General features: G+C 40.0%; 1 protein-coding gene across 1 annotated transcript; it reads left to right on the top strand.

The window, feature by feature from the left end:
- Window positions 1-5,724: 5,724 nt before the first annotated feature.
- Window positions 5,725-17,338, top strand: LOC6558976. The gene is made up of 2 exons (XM_001984728.3): window positions 5,725-5,757; window positions 16,176-17,338. Exons 1-2 carry the CDS (start codon window positions 5,728-5,730, stop codon window positions 17,232-17,234), a joined length of 1,089 nt encoding a protein of 362 aa, XP_001984764.2. The 5' UTR covers window positions 5,725-5,727; the 3' UTR covers window positions 17,235-17,338.
- The last annotated feature ends 516 nt before the right edge of the window (window positions 17,339-17,854 follow it).

Genomic DNA, 17,854 nt, shown 5'->3' with positions numbered 1-17,854 from the left:
TCGATTTTCGTCATATAAATCGACGCAATTATTTCGGCAGCGCTTCTCGCCTCGACAGTGTTTGTTTCAGTTCAGCAAATTGGAATATTTGCATAAATTACGCGTTAGGTCAATACTCGACCAGTAGTGAAATTCAGTAGCAGAAATCCAACCCAGAGTCGAAGGGCAAAGGGGAACCGGGATGGGGGGGAGCAAGGCTTGAAAAGTTTGCTTATGCAACAGCCAGCAATCAGATACAGCGAGCTACTGACAAGGAATGATGAGGACAATAAAATAAATAAAACCAACTAAAAATCAAATAAATTTTAATTAAATCAAAGTTATTTTTCATAACTTTGCAGAGGGACCACAGAACTAGATATCATCGTCATTGACTTAAGATAAAACAAATGCAGGTTAAGCGATTATTCATCTTCATTGAAATAGCTCCAAGCCACATAACAAACAACAATTGGACAACATAAAAGTGCCACCAGAGCAGCGATGCATGCGGCATAGAACATGATATCCCACAGATTAGACGTGTCCTCATCAATCATATATGGCGTCGCCTCGGCATGTCTGTGGAATTTGGTAATGGTTGCCCATGTTGTATAGGGCCACAATGGTTCCATCCATTCGCTGAAGTTCTCTGGATGTGTATCAGTGAAATTAAAATCGCTAAAATTATACATTTTAATTCTTGTCAAGTTACTACAAATTTTGTTCTTAATATTTAATTACATCATTAGCAAAAAGTTCAAAGCATATGTAATGAGTTTTTTTCTCTAAAGGAATAGTAAGATGATAAAATACCCTTGCAACAGGTCCTTGACAATATTAAAGGGTACTTACTTGAACGGTTGGTTCTTACCAAGTTTACCCTCAAGTTCTGCCAACATTTAGTTGCCTTGCGTGGTAATATATATATATAAATATATAGATATACATATTTACTTTAATTGCGCATATATAATCCTCTTTGAAATATCATCCATTTTAATAGCCATGCAGGCAACCCAAGATAGGGCTCTTCAAAACCCCAAGAGCAGGTAAATTGAGTACCTGCTGAGGGTTGAAGCTACTTAAAAAATTCGCTGCTTTCGGAAGACTTTCACGAAATAGAATTCTAGTCTTTATAGCGCACAAAACAGACGAATATAAAATGCAGCTTGTCAAAGATGGCGGTTTCTTCTAGTTGCCTGTTGAAAAATGAAAACGAAGTAGGAAAATCAACTAAAATACCTAGAAAAATTTGGTTTGTGCGGCTTTCAGCTAAATACACAGATGTATCAAAGGAGCATATCGCCAACTCCCTGTCCTTTAAAAAGCTACTTCCAAACGCTGGCAAACAATTATAAATCTGTACAAAGAGGCGGCACGGCAGCGTTTTTGGTTTTCTAAAGTTTTCCATTTTGTGGAGGGGGACGCTCGAAATTAAAATCCATTTGCCAAAGGGAGAAAGCTAAAAGGCAGTCAAAGAGCCAAGCTGTGAGGGGAACGAAAAGCGAATGCCGAAAGAAGATTACCTCATTAATTTCTATTAAAATTAAAATAAGTTTTGCGCTTTTTGAAAATGCCCCACAAAGAAGCACAAAACGAGGCAGCAACAACGACGCACAGGCATAAAATAAATAAATAAATAAAAGAGCTCCACAGAGGACGAACCAACTGATGGACATGCCACATTGGACATCGGGCATCAGGCATCGGGCATCGGGCATCGCCCATCGGACTCTGGGACAGATGGAGGGACACATTCTGTGTTTGCTGGCTTGAATGACTTTGTGGTCCATTGAAAAGCGAACGAACACAATTTCCTACTTACAACACATTTTGTAAATATTTAATAGGTGGCCAAGGACAAGGCCTGCTTCTGGACTCCTTCTCAGACTGCCGGGTCTGTCGGTTTCCGAGGGGTCTGCTTAGCTTGGGTCCATCATAACCGCAATTGAAAGTTATTAGTCGAGCTCAGTTGGCGTCCAGCTGTGTCTAATGATTTTTCTTCATCATTTTTTACGCTCGGTTGAAGGTGTTGGTTGCTTTTCTCTGTGTGCGTTTTTAACTATTAAATGCGATAACAAAGTGCCACTTTTTGCTAAAGAAAACTGGCTGGTCTTACCACAAATATGGGAAAAACTAGAAACATATTGTTCAAATTAGAATATGATATATAGTTGTTACTTGCTTTATGAATCACATCAAAAGCTTGATATTTAAGAGCTCAAAATTAAAGGAATATTAAATTTGTGTTTGAGATAAATCACATCCTATTTATAGATGACTAATTAATTTGCTGTAATTGTATTTATATTCAAGGAATTGTATTTACTTTTGCTTGGCAAGCCTACAAGAAATATTTGTTCGATTGTTAAGCTAGTTAGTTATTATAAGCTCATTGAGCTTTGGCTGGCTGGAGAGGGAGGCAGGTCCTGTCCTATCAGAGATAATATTATGTGTATATAAGTATGGGATCGTCTTTGTGGCATTTTGCTTGAAGCACTTTGATGTCGTGCTTTATTTTGTTTTGTTTTGTTTTTTTTTGCTCGGACAGACTGCAACACAGCTAAACACTCAAGAATAAAACAAAAACATGAAATATCCTGTGAGCAAGTAATGCAAAAACAAAAATTGGAGAATGCGATGGGGCTAGGAGGGGGCAAGGGGAACCAGAGCTGAAATGAAAGGACATTTTGCACGCGCTGCCGCCTTAATGACGACGATTAAAATGCGCTCCACAAAAGTTGCGCGTAGTAAGTAGAGCGCGGGATGCAAAGACGTACTGGGAAAGGGGGGGAGGGGACTGGCACGCAGGTGCAAGGTAGTCGCTTATAGGGCAAAGAACGAGGGGGAGACAGCAAGAGCGAGAGAGGGAGAGCGAGAGAGGGAGAGGGAGACTGTGGAACAGGGTGACACTTTGTGCGATACATGAAAAACTCATAAAGCAAAAAGGAAACAATTACAAATACAACACACACACACACACACACACACATACACATACATCCATATATACACATGTGTGTGCTGATGACTGAATGGTAACAGCATAAGGGGGGAATAGCAAGTGGGCGTGTGTGTGTGTGAGTAGGGAATGGGAGGGGCAGGATAGGGGAAAGTGTGGGGCTAAATTGCAGGCGAGTGATTCACAGATGTTTGAAGGATTTCTGTTACAATTTGTTTTGCGGGCGCTTCGCTTTAACAAATGTTTCGCAGTCGACGTTCGCAGCTGCCTTTCCTTTTATTTCCTTTTATGGCTTTCCTTGTGCTGAAGAGTGAAATTGTTTCCGCCGCACTTAACGATGCTGCGCTCGGCTTCTTCCTCTTCTGCTTCCACTGCCTCTTCTGTGTCCACCCTCCCCAACACCAGCTCCTCCTTCGCCCAGCACTCATTTGATGGCAAACATTTCCGCTGCTCGTCGCATAATTTAATGCAAATACCCAAACCAGCGGCAAGCCACACCCCCGTGCCTCCCGTGCGCCCCGTGCTCCTAGTCTAGTCTCTGCCACTAAATATCGATTTTAATAAGAGCAACATTTTTTTTTGTATGAGTGTGTTTTTTTTTGTGCATTTCGCCAGCGTCTCGCCTTGTCCTTGGACTGACCTTTGCGCTCGCTGCATGGCCAGATTCTCTCTCTTTCTATCTGTATCTCTTTCTCTCTCTTGGTCCTTGAGCTGCATTGCAATTTTTTTCGGGGAATTGTGTGGAAAATAGAATCTCACAGATTTCTTTTTTTCCAAACAATTTCCACTAAAACTAAATTTTCTAATAAAAGTCAAGAAAGCTTGGACCGATTTATTCGAAGAATTTACATTTAAATTATGGATTCTTTCATAAATAGATTACTAATTAAATTAACTAACTAATAGCGATTACTATTATGCAATTATGTCACAATCCCGATAAATTGGCCAATTAAAAGCCAGACACTACCCGAGACAAGAAACATATGCTAAGCAGATGGCAAAATGATTTATGCTTAATACAAAATATAATTAACGAGATAGCGCTGATTAAAAATAAAATATAATTTAAATTCAAGTTCAGAACACATCTATTAAATCGAGCACTGCTAGATAATTGTTAAAAGTGTCAAATAGCCACTCTGATATGCCAGATACACATCACTAGTCTTAGGTAACAGCTCTAAGGAATAGAAGTGGCACAATCAGAGCAGTTGTATGTTGTCGAAGCGACTGTGTGTGTGTGTGTGCGTGCAGCAGAAGAGAAGTTCCGCCCCTTTTTGGCAGTCGCTTTCCACGGCTGACAAAGTGTAAGGGCTTCAGTTACAGAGCGTTGCTTAATGTCTCGAGTTGCTTATTAAACTGTCGCTTGTGCAACATTCGCTGTCAGTTGCAATTTCAAATTCTACTCAGATAGTTATAAGCCCCTGAGAAGTCGACGTTAGCTGCCTGACCCCAAAAAAAATCCACTCGCACTTGTGAATTTTCACACGCAACCACACGGACAAGCAAGCTAAGCACACGTATGTGTGTGTGTGGGTGTGTGTGTGTTGGGTGTGTGTGTGCGAATTTAAAAGAAAAATAAGCAAACACGTGGCACACGTGGAATACACACGAAACGCAAATGGGCGAAAACCTATTGAATGATAAGCATGCAACTAAAAACCTGCCTTTCGATTGCGAATACGAACCCGGAACTGCGTCCATACTAAAATAGAATTAGGCAGAGGGAGGGTGAAGCTTGGCAAGAAAAAAAGAAAAAAAAAGGAAAAAGATGTACAAAAATCGAATTTCAAATATCAGAGGAACGAATTTAAATATGCGAACGTGAAAGGGATAAGCGCAACTTTTTATGCAAAATAGGAAAAACATTTTTGCGCAAGGGGCTTATAGCGGATTTATTTTGGCAACACGGTACCCACTACCCAGTACCCAGTACACAGTACCCAGTATCCCAATCCCTCCACAATTCCTCCACAATCCCTGCACCAGAAAACAAATACAAATACACGCAATCCAAATATTAACGTACAGACTCTCAAATGCCAGATACAAATTCGTAAAAAAAATAATACAAAATACTCGCATGTTGGCAGACAAGTAAATTGAGTGGGTGAGGGGAGTGGTTAGATTGAGGGATGCGCGGCCCGATTGACAGGCTCAGGACAATTTCATAAGCTGACAACGAAAGGGAAAGCAAATAGGATTTCGATAGGGCATCCAAATAGTTCTCGAAAAGGTCGCCTTAGATCCTTTCTGCTTGCAGGTATTCGCAACGGGAGCTTTGCCCAAAAACCATTGTTTAGTTTTAGAGGAAGCTATTCATCTGCTTGCAACAAATGTTATCTCAAATTTCATTTATATATATGTATTTATTTATGAAAAACACATCGAAGTAACTTTTTACGACTCGTTGTCGTAGCCAACAAAGATTCGATGAGTTCCAGATCTTTAATTTAGAAAACCCAGCAATATATATATATATATATATATGTATATATATATTTTGAGGTTAAGTCGTAAATCAAACAAAGAGTAAACCATTAAAATTCGAATAAACGACATAAAATACCCTTATGACAATCAGTTTACAGACTTGTGGACTTCATCTACCCCCTTTCGCTTGGGGTTACTTAGCGAGAAAGAGTTTTGGCTAGGACTCTCGTCTGTTATGATTGTGATGTTGATGAAGTGCCAGAAAAACAGGAAGCAAAACGAAAGCACGAAGAAAAAAAATGAAAAGAAAAACGAATGTATGAATGAGTGACTGATGTGACTGATGGATGGATGGATGGATGGATGGACGGACGAATGTAAGTAGACTAAGGGTTTCTTGGCCCAAACATGCATATATATATATATGTATATAAATATATATATACAAGGGGGCTTATAGGTGTCCACCCCGCCCCACACCCTGCATGTTCGATAAGTTTGCGGCCTCATAGAAATTACACGCACACTTGCGCGTCTTGCTCTTCATGAAGTTGATGGATGGCCCTGGCGCGTTGGGTCAACTACTGGCCACTACCATAACTGGCATTTAGTCTGACCACCTCCCTCCAGAAAAGTAAGGGGTGAGAATAGGGTGTAGTTCCGTTTGGAATGCGCCCAAATGCTATGCACTTGATAAATGGTGGCCATAATGAATGGTTGTCCCCTTTGCTATTTTTTGTTTTCTTTGTTAACCCCCCCACAAGGAGATTAAAGTTCACAAATGTATATTTAATATACTTGTAAGCTATTGAGAAACTACAAAATATGACTACAAATTGGCTAGTGATAAAGCAGCTTCAATAAGGCGATTGATAAGGATTTTCTTGACAACCCTAATTTTTTTTATGTCTGGTGCATTAATCTCTCATTGCTTTAGAAGCACTTGCTTAATAATTGAGTCGACTCTCTTCCACCAGCTTTCAATCAAATTCCAACTGCAACACTTGCACTGGTTTCTTGTTGTACAAGACGGAATACATTTGATAAGATAAATTGGTTTAAGTAATAGATTTTCCATGTGAATGCACAAACTTATTTGGTGGGAACAATTAAATGGCGATGTATATTTCTAAATGTTCCACAACATGGCCCCAGTCTCTATTCCTCAATGCCCTCCAGAGTTCGGCGTCTGTTCGCCATCATGCACTTGATGCTGCCTGAGGGCGACCAGGGAAGGGGGAGGAGCGGGGGTGTCGAGTGTTTCGAGCGTGTCGAGCGTATCGAGAGTGGAGCTAAACAAGTTGCAACCAATGAATCGAATGCATTTTCATATTTATCTGTAGGCAAAGCAAGCGAACAGCATAATCGTAATTACTTAATGCGCTCAACAATGTTTTGCCACTAAATTTAAGTCGAAATGCATCGTTAAATGGAACAGTCTCTGCTTTCATATGGAGCACAACAGCAGACCCTCTCCCCCTCTTCCCCACTTCCCCCCATTCCCCGTGGCCTGGCGGAGCATAGCAATGATTATGCTCTAAGTGAAAACATATGGAGCACAGACCGGCAGCTGGGCCAGGCAAACACTCGCGTGACTCATACGGCTGCCAGATGGAACAGCTGGCCCGCCCCTCCCCACCCACCGCCCAATCGTCCATGATCCACAACTATGCCCAGTACGCAGCATAGCCAGCAAAGGGGATATGGTCTCTAAATGCACATGCCTCTTAATCATTGGACGATTGGGTTCAGGTTATCCATTTACTTTACTAAATGCGAATCTCTTCAATTTCTGAGTTATACTTGGCACAATTATATTGACGTAAATTCATCAATGAGTAACTTTAAATTAAAATCACAATTTTAATCAGTTTATCGGATATTTATTTATAGTACATATGCCAACTCCTGTCATTTTGTAAATAAATTTAATCCTCTTCTTGTACGTATGACCAATTTGACATTTAAATTACTATTGCATTAGTTCAATTTTACATTTGAGAGTAAGTGCAGAGAGTCAGTTGCACACCTGTATTAACTGACATCGAACCACGAACCACCTTCATCTAGTCATAATAGTTATTATAACTGATTTGATCAAGTGCTCTCATCAAAATCAATAATGTTCTGAATAGAATAAATCGCACTTTGTTGCAAAGACATGGATTTGAATTGAAGTGGCATCGTTCGGGGTAACTCCGAATGGAGATCTCTCAAACTGTTCGCATACAATTTTTGGATAGACTGTTTCTAAACAGCAACACCTAAGCCCATTCTAAAAGTATGTAGCGAAGTGAATAGAAATTCTACCCAACGGCAGCCCAAACAGAAACATGTTTTTTGAAAGTTAGTAAGATCTATAATTAGTATTTAAATTGACTTATCGGCGTGCATCCCCACAATAATTAGTCAATTAGTAAGTGTGTTTATGTGTGCCACAGGTGCCCAAGTGGGGTGTTGGGGGGTGCCACTAAATTGTTAATTGTATATCTATCTGTCCAACTGAGACTTGGCCATGTTCTTTTGTTGCCAAATTATGCAAATACAAATGCAAATGCGATCCATTAGAACGTCCCTCTTTATATGCAAATGAAATGTCGTGGAAATGTGTATCTTTCTCGAAAATAATTAGTTTCGTGTGTGCGTAAGTGTGTGTGTGTGTGTTTATGAAGTGGCCAAAATGAAGTGACCAGAAATGATGATGGCTACAACTGAAATCTATAATTAAAACTAAATACAATTTGTAAAAGCCAACAACAATTGTCAGCTTCGTTATTGTCCGTCATTTGAAAGGCATCAAATGAAATTAAATTTGTTGGAAATGAGTGTGTTTTTCTTCTTTTTTCCCTCCATGCCCTAGGTTTTTATAGTCATTTAAATGGGCATATCTGTGGGCATAGATTCTGTGACAGATCTATTGATAATTACAAATGCTAATCTGTAGTAGTGGTAGTAGTGGAAGTAGTAGTTAGAGGTATAATTAGTATTATTATGTGTAGTAAAAGTTGTAGAATTATTAATAGTTAATATTAGTAGAAGTAATATTAATAGTAGTAGTAGAAGTCGTTGTTATATCAGAGGAATAGTAGTGGTAATACTGGTACAGTAGTAGAAAAGAGAGTTTTATTAGTCGTAATAGAAGTAGGGGTAGCAGTTAAGATACGTGGAATTAGCTGTATTTCTATTAGTAGTAGTTATATTAATAATAGTAGCTATAAATAGTTGGTAAGTAAGCAGTAGTAGGAGCAGTAATAATAGTAGTAGGAGAAGGTATTGGATTAGTAGTAATAGAAGTAGGTAATAGTAGCTATGACTAGTATATCTAACTATATTTCTACAGTGGTTAGAAGTAGTATACTAATTATAAGTATAAGTAATACTAAGCAGTAGTAACTCATACTAATGGCAGTAGTTAGTGGTGGTTATTCGTAGTTTCTGATAGTTATTCACATCACTGTCGATCCAGATGCTTTAAGCATGCTTACGCAGTATGGTAAAGTCGAGCATTCGCAACGAAGGTGTTCTTATTTATTTAATTTTAATAATGGCACTCATTCAGAGCACGTTTGGGGAGCGGTCATGGGAATGGGCTGAGTGATGATGCGCACATACATAATTTGGTAACTATAATACTCTATCTTTGTTGAATACGTCCGATGGCCATTGCGACGTGTTAATTATACTTTTGACAAATTAATTCGATATTCGACTGGCAACGCAGTCGTCATTTGAATTTTAATTTTACGTACAAACAACTAGTCAATTATAATTTACTAACAATAAAAAAAAGTGCTTATCGATTACCATAGAAATATCCATGTTGATGTTTGTATTGAAAATCTTGTTGATAAGACACTTGCTGGCTAGAAATGATAAATAATGAATCTATTCATATAATTTTCTTTTGTGTCTGCTTTATGCCTCAATAAAACAAAAAATACTTTTAAAATATAAATATTTATATGATAATAATATGTACACTAAATAAACAAATACGGTTCTTAAATTTGAAAGACATGCTCTCTGTAGTAAATGTGGAGAAACTGAATATTTAGCATTAGTTTAATTTATTTTTAATTAATACATAACACAATATAATCGGACATATTCCCAGGCATAGACTTGGTGCAATTTGGATTATATTGCACTTGTTTCGTTGGGAAAAATTGTCTTTTCTTAAATCGCTTTAGATTTGGAAAGCACACGGGTGCTCTCACTTCCGGATCTGTTCTTGCAGCTCGCGCATACAAATCGAAAATATGAGAAGTGCTCAATTGTGGACGACCCAGGGGGAATCTGTTGTTAAGTTGCGCCCAGCTTGCTGCCCCTCACTACTCCCTACACCCTGCTTCCTGCTCCCTACTCCCTGCTCCCTGCTCCCTGCTCCCTTTCTACCTAGATCAGAGATAGAACGGAGAACGTGTGAAGCAGCGGGCAAAGCAGCGACGGAGCAACGGGGCCAGGGGTAACAATGCATCTGGTGGCGTGAGAGATGGCACGGGTAAGGGGTAAGCGGGGGAGGAAGGGAGGGAATGTGAGCAGAGTGCCAGCCAAATGGTGTAGCCGCTGTTATTATTGTGCGGATTAGTGTAGCGGGGATTGCCATGCTATGCAATAAATTAAAATAATGTTTGCTCATTTAAAACTTAGGGGCTGCTACCAGTTTAGAGCTGTGCAATGGGAGGTGTGGCAGTTAAAGGTAGACGGTGCGGGGTTGGGGTAGGGGTAGGGGTAGGTAGGGAAGCACTGAAACAGGGACAAGTGTTTGCTTGTGCGCCGTTAATTTGTTTTTACGACACTTGTTGGTGTTTATTATTTCTGTTTGCAGCTCCCGCGATGGCGGTTAGTCATTGGGTTGCTGGAATGGCGGATGGGGTCGGCTCCCAGGAGGCCATTGGCGGGAGGGAGGGAGCTAGGGAGAAGGGCAAGTAGGAGAAATAACAGACAATTAGATAATAACAAATTTCATCTCCCATTGTTGACACACTTGAAATGTGAGCGAGAGAACGGAACGAATGGAACGAGAGATAAAAACTCAATGGTACTTCAAGTGGGAACTAGCTGCACATACCTATCATACATACAAATATGTCTATATATATGTATATCTATATATAAGTATATAGATACATGCATGCCATTTACATAGCACCCATAGGAAAGAGCCGCCTGGACTGACTAGTTAACTTTGGGCTCTGCCCGCAGATTAACTCGTCATGAATCTTAATTAGCAAAAATAAAAAAGAGGCAAAAAAAAAAGAAAACAGACAATGGTAAAGGGGCAACTTTGATAGCCGTGTTCCCTGTGATGTGGCAGAATAAATGGGGAATTAGTTGATAGACAAGCGACACTCAAACTCATTACGCAAAACCTAGAGACGCAACCCGAACCGAACCTGAGACCTCGAAACCCTACGAGATGGAAAATATGAAAGAATGGTGGCAGAACAGGCAGAAGAAAAAGATTGTTTTGCTTTGTGGCACACAGAGAACAACGACAACAACAACAACAACAACAATGACAGCTTGAAATAATAATGCAAAGCATGGCTAAAGGTCTCTTTATGCATGACACAAGAGCAAGAGAGACAGAAAGCGATATATATATATATATAGATAGATAGATAGATAGATAGATAGATAGGTAGGCAAAGACTGTAAGCAAAAGCGACGAAAACAAAGACCAAACATTTAAAGACAGAACACAGTGTACAAACAAGGGCATCCAGTTTTTTATTTTTATTTATTTTTTGTTTAGCCCAACCTTTTTAAAATCAAAACAAACGAGCGTGGAATGAAGGAACGAGCGCTAAACGTAAACAACACAACGCACACCCCGCAGAGCCAACAACAGAGCCAGCAACAAATCTCAATCCGAAGCTAAAGATAAAGCTGTTGCTGTTGCTGTGGCTGTGGCTGAATCTGAAAGCTGAATCCAAGTCCACAACTCGCCAGCGGGAGTAGGTGTAACTCCGGTAGTGGCCGGCTCTCAAGCAACGAGGAGAACCAGTTCGGCCAGTTGCAAGTTGTTGTTGCTGCCGGCTGCCCGGTTGGCGGTTGTCTTTTTTTGTATTTATTTCTTCTTTTTTTTTGCATTTTCATAATAATAATATTAATAACAACAATAGCAAAAGAGCTCAACATATGGCGATATCATCGTCGTATGTTGATACATGTATACCCTTATGCCAAAGAGTCATCAGCACCAAAGTTGCAACAAACAAGCCGTTTCCACCTGGCTGCCAAGAACGTGCTACAAACAACAGCCTATAAAAAACGAATAAATTTTAGTTGTTGTACAGGATGAGGTCAGTTAAATGTATCTTAACAACATTTAGCAAATAGATTATTTTGTTAAAAGAGTCGACAAACAAATGAAGATGAAATAGTGCAAATCGGGCAAGTTAAGAATGCTTAAGTCGAGAGAGCTCGTCTAGCAGATATCCGTAACGCAGCTTTTATTTTAGTTAAATCGATTTAAACACAAGTTATAGTTTTATTGTCGAATTGCCTCTTCAGTCAGTCAGTCAGCAAATCGTAAAATATTCTCTGAACTGTTCTCATTAAGATTGTTATTATATAATGTATTTGCAAACTGTTGAATGAAATAAGCTAAATATATCGCAGTTTTGTTAAGTTATTAAGTTCAAGGATTAGCTTGGATAAAAGATGTAAGTTGAACACAAATATCAACAGCCTCTCTCCCTCCCCCTACCGATGCGATATATTTATCATCTAACAAAGCGCTCGCCAAACCGAATGACCAACGGAAAATAAAAAAATATATATATATATATATATGTATATAAAAAAAAAAACTCAAGACCCAACATGACCTCAGCTGACAACAAGCGAGAAGGCGATGGGTAACTGTGAAGCCCTATGATGGTAGAATTGGGGTCTGACTCAGTGGTAGGGAGGGATAACGAATAACGAATAACGAATAACGAAAGCCGAAATGAAAATATTTCATCAAATGAAAGTTAATCATAGAAACGCATTCAGTAGATTTTACTTGGAAGCCTCACAATGCCATCAAAATAACTAAAGCAAAAGACATGACGCCCACATCTCTCTCTCTCTCTATCCCTCCCTCTCCCTGTCTCTCTCTCTCTCTCTCCCGCTGCCCCTTTTTCCCGTTCTCCATCTGTATATGACGCTTTGTGTTTGCCATTAGGCTCTTTAAACAATTTAACAAATGCCACAACGTCAATTGGAAGGCGTTCGAAGCACGTTCGTTAATTAAATTAATTGAGCCGTCTTTGGCCAGGGGCGCTACTCATGATGGCCCACACAATGCTTAACATACAGCACATACCATATACCCTATACCATTTCCAATACCATGCCATATACCAGGCCAGAAGGCAAATGCCAGCTCGGAGAACTGACCTACAAGCCAGGTCTCTTAGTGCATTCGTCTTTAAATATTTTGTACCCCAACCAATCAACAGGCCCGTAACTGTCATCGTCGTCGTCGTCATTCGTTGATTTGCTCTAATGTCTGCCATAAAATAGATAACAGGCAAGAATACGCGGTCTTCGCACAGTCGAAGATTAAATGCACTTACCTATCACTTAAGAGCTAGGCATATGGAATAGATTCGAGTTGTAACCATAAACTTTACAAAGTAATCCGATTCTGATCATATATGGTAATATTAAAATTATATCGAATTTTATAATTTATAAATCATATTCAGAATCTAATGAATTGTGTAAATCAGCATAAAATTTACATGACTTTCAAAAACTGATTTTTATAAATATAAAAAATAATTAAATAATTTTTATAAATAAAATCAAAATACCCTCAGGAAAAGGGTATGAGAAGTAGCGCAATGTACGCCTCATGACAGCTTCGATGTTTGTTCGCTGATGTTGATGTTGATATCGATGTCGATGGCAGCATAAATTAGGCACAAACTAATTAAATGCGTTTCAATTGAAGTTGCAACTGACAGCAGCAGCAACACAAGCAACAACAGTCGAAGCCGTTGCAGACTGAAATAATGAGCAGTGCACTCGTATTTATCACATGTATCTGTATCTGAATCTGTATCTGTATCTGCGTCTGTATCTGTATCTTGCAGATACACGTACTCATTCAGACACCATGCAACTCGGTCATTTGTGGCCGTTCTCGACTCTGCGGCATAGACTGTAAATTTTAATTTGCAACACACTTAAGCTCTCTTTTTTCTCTTAAGCGACAATTACTGTCCAAGAGCTCGGTGGCATGCATGTTGGACAATCTTTAAGCTATTTTCCAAGACAACAGTTGCAGAAGGTTTTGTGAGTTAAATGTATACATTAAATTGTGTGTTGTAAATTTAAAAGCCATGAACAAAATGCAATTTGAACTTAAGAAATCCGTTCAGTTTAAGGCTACATAAATGATGTTAACTCAATGAGCAAAATTGATCACAATTTCGTGTGAGTTTCGTTGGCGTCGGTTTACGGAAATTTCATTCGCTGATTGTCAATTTTCCAAATGACTTTTTCATTGCCTGCTTTTCTCTTGCAAAACTTTTCCGCTTTTGGCAACAATTAAAAGCGCTGACTCAGCAGACTGAGCGCACCCTGAGCTACAGCCAGGGGCAGAGGCAGAAGCGCAGCCGTCGCAGTTGGCCCGCTCCAAAACGGTTGGCAACAGCAGCGCCATCGTATCAAAATATGGCTAAAACGGAAAGTCAGCCAAATGTCTTAGCCAGACCAGGCCGCACTCGAGGGCCAACAAACTTTTACCCCAGAGCCGGCAAGTCTGCTAAGTCCGTTGTCTGCTGTCTACTGTCTGTTGTCTGCTGTCTGTTGTCTGCTCTTGGATCATATAATGACACACATATGAGTACTCCACCGTAGAGCAGAGACATAATTACCGCTGTGCCCAAGCCAAGACCAAAATGATCTCCGGCTGACAGCTGACGCTGGTAGCCAGAGCGTTGACTGATTTATGAAAGACACTTTTGCAAGTCGCCCAACTTGATTTTCAAGAAACCGTTACGGCTCTGAGCTCAAACCACTGTCTGTCCATCTGTCCATCAGTCTGCCTGTCTCTCTGTCTGTCTGTCTGTCAGTCTGTCAGTCTGTCTCACTCTTTCTTTGTATATACAATACATCCAACTATCCATCCATCTATCTGTCTGTCAGCACATTCAACAAATCTTTTGTCTGAATGCTCTTTCTCCACGCAATTGCTTTAGCCAGTATTCATTTCAAATCCATACAAATGGAGAATTCTGAATAACATTTATTGATTAAGATAAATCATGCAACGTATCTTGAAGATACTATTAATTTATTTTGCAAACACATCATAATTTATGCATTCAAATTTATTCTTAAACTGATTATAAGCAGATCTCGATCCACTACAAGTTCATAAATATTAAAGCAAGTGATTTAATACATAAAAATGTTTTCATTTTTGGAATTTAGTTTGGTCTTGTCTTCGTTTATTAATGGGTCTTTGGCAACCCTACTTATGACGATAGTTTGATTGATTGTAGTAATGCATGCAGTACTTAAATAAATAATTATTAAATTATATAATTGTTTGGCCTTAGTTATTATTGAGTAGAGCAACTGGAGTGCGGCTTAAGTTGTTTCTAGTTGAAGGTTTTCTCAATTTTGTCTATTACACGACTACAAATTGAAGTGTTTTGTTGTCTTTGAGCCATGTTTGTTGCCAAGCACCCAAATGGCTCATTTTTCTGTCTTTGTCTTTGTCTTCGTCTCGCCTCGTTTCGTCTCCACTCTGCTCTCCTCTCCTCTACGGTGCCAACCTGGCTTGGCCCGGTCTCAACTGGTCTCTAGCTTCTGGCCAGACCAGTCGTCTCTTTGGCTGGCTGGTTGTTTGCCTGTTTGGTTGTTTGGTAATCACGATCGCCAGATCTTTTCAGCTGCTTTCAAAGAGTTGGCCCAGTTGCTGGCTGCCGGCTTTCCGCGCGAGTCAAAACTTAATTGTCGGCCTAATGGCAATGTCTGTCTTTCTGCTTTTTATGTCTGTATCTGCCACTATCTCTGTCTCTCTGCATGTTGCCTCAAATCAGCTGATTGCTGATGACTGCCGCTTGATAATGATGAGTAAGCGCTTTTAATGCCAACAAAAGAAACGCTTAGAACACTGCATCCGCACTCTATTTGGATTCATGTGGCGTTTCTTTAACAAAGCATTTTATTTGCAAATACAACGGCCAACCAACCTCAAACAGACCTTCTCCACATGGACACCATGAATGGTTGAGGCTGTGCACAAAACGTATAAAAATAAACAGGAAAACTTTGATTAAACTTAACTACATAATACGTGAATAATGCATTTGTATTCACAGCTTTTCCCAGTTTCCATTCAACTTTGTCAGACCTGAGACAGTTTTCCCTAGAATCATAAGAGTTAGAGGCAGCTAATTTGGCAACAGATTTGCCATTAAAATATCGACATTTTTGGCAAATATTATTCGTTAATAAAAACACAGATATTGATAATTTAACATATAAATCCATAAAAGGAAAAAGGAATTAAAAAGTTAGCTATATATAAGAAAATTAATTTATTTTCTCTGCTCTGGGTCTATGCATGTATATTTATATATTAAATTATATTTTATTATACTAATTCATATCATATTCTAATATATAAAAGTCACAACTTGTTTGAATCGATGCTTTGCCTCATTGAAACTATTGTCAGAATGGGGAATTTCAAATGTTACAAACCTTTAATAAGTCTTACACTACAATTTTATACCAGCCTTTTGGCACTCTATTAACAAATAAAAATTGTGTTTTTCAGTTAACAATTAGGAGATTTACCATGCCAAGGACCCCAGAGTGGAAACAAAGGAGAATTGCCAACACACGATCTCTGGACTCCGGACTCTCTGGCGATTTTGAGGATCCTCGGAGGCGGGGCATCTTGCAGAACACGGGCTGCCGCCTATACCGGGAGCAGCTCCAGAGCACGTATAAGTGCAATATATTGCAAGGATTTATTCTGTTCATTGGATTGGTCACAGTGCTGCTCATGCTGTCTTTCCACGGCAATGAGTCGACTGCGATCAATCTAGAAGATCAGTTGTCTTTGGAAGCGCTCTGGCTGGGCGTGTCAGAAGTGCTGGGCCTGGGGGATCGTCTGGAAGCGAAGAGGTCTCTTCAACCCTTCAACTGCGACCAGCAGCTGGACACAAGGCGCCTTTTTCGACAGATTGGCAAGCAGGTGCTCAATCAGGAGAATGCTCTAGCGCGTCTGGAACGAGCCGTCAGAAGTAAGAGATCATTCAAATCTGTGGCGTTGCTGGGACCACCCGGAGTGGGCAAAACGCTGACAGCAACGGAACTGAAACAACAGTTTCCCTGGCCGGAGAACGTGCACAGTTACTCGTGGAGCACCCAAGTGCCGGACGATGCCCACAAATTTCACCTGATGCGTCAATTTGTGAAGCAGCTGTCCGACTGTGGCCAGAATCTGCTAATCATTGACAATCTGTCCACTTGCGACTACAGCATCGTGCCCATCTACAACCGGCTGTTGCAGCAGCGCGAGGGCGATCCGAGGTCAGCAGTTAATCAAACTGTACTCGTGGTGTACATCTTCAGTCTGCAGTTGGAATACTACTGCGAACAGTTTGAGTGGCTGCAGCAATTGCCCACGGATACCACAATCATCAACTATCGCCACTTTTCACGTGACGAGCTGCGCGACTGCCTGCGGAACGAGCTACGCTTGGAGCAACGTATCCTGGATGAGCTCACACTCTCCCTCGTACTGGAGGAGGCACTGCTCCAAGTCGACGACTCAGGCTGCAAGCACATCCGTCAGCTTCTCCTGCAACACGGTCTTTTCGGCCAATAAATTGTTTTTAGTCTCTGTCTATGCTACCTGTAAAAATTAGATAGAGTGAATGTCTGAATTGAATGCATGATTGTATGAAATAAAAATGGAACTATTCATAGTTATTACAATGAGATCAACTGTTTATCCAGATGGATTAGTATGTAAGGTAATCTTAATAAGAAGTTGTAAATCTTTTACCAAAATATGTCACCCTTAATAGGATCAGGGTTCAATTGCTAGTGGAGCTCCCTCTCTCTCTCTCTCTCAGTTGTTTTACTTTGGACTCGGTTAAATTGAAATATATATGCAGTATGAGCTGGGCTTTCAAAACAGTTTATATCTTGAGTCAAAATTAAACGATGCATGAGTTACCTTAATGAAGTTTGTACTTGTTTCATATTATTCATTTTGGTCTGGTGTATGTAAGTATCTTGACTGAAGAGCGACGAAGAGTTCACTCAAGTGGCGAACTGAAGTGTGCCCCATGCAAACGACATGAGACAAGAGACAAGAGACGCATAGAAGAGCAGAGAGCTCTGTGTGGATTCTGAAAGGGTGTTTTACACCGTACACCGTGCACCGTACAGTACAGCTTACATTACGCACAGCTTAAGTACTGAATGCTTAGAAATATTTGT

This window comes from Drosophila grimshawi, unplaced genomic scaffold, assembly GCF_018153295.1.
Source record: "Drosophila grimshawi isolate 15287-2541.00 unplaced genomic scaffold, ASM1815329v1 contig_44, whole genome shotgun sequence".
Taxonomy (NCBI): Eukaryota; Metazoa; Arthropoda; class Insecta; order Diptera; family Drosophilidae; genus Drosophila; species Drosophila grimshawi.
Note: the sequence above shows the minus strand (reverse complement) of the source record. Positions and strands in the feature narration are given on the sequence as shown.

What these genes read in the sequence shown, in the direction of transcription:
- LOC6558976 (XM_001984728.3), top strand. Translation starts at nt 5,728, where the DNA reads ATGGATGGATGGATGGATGGACGGACGAAT. An exon ending in GGATGGATGGACGGACGAAT is followed by an intron (nt 5,758 to 16,175) that starts GTAAGTAGACTA and finishes TGTGTTTTTCAG; the next exon opens with TTAACAATTAGGAGATTTAC.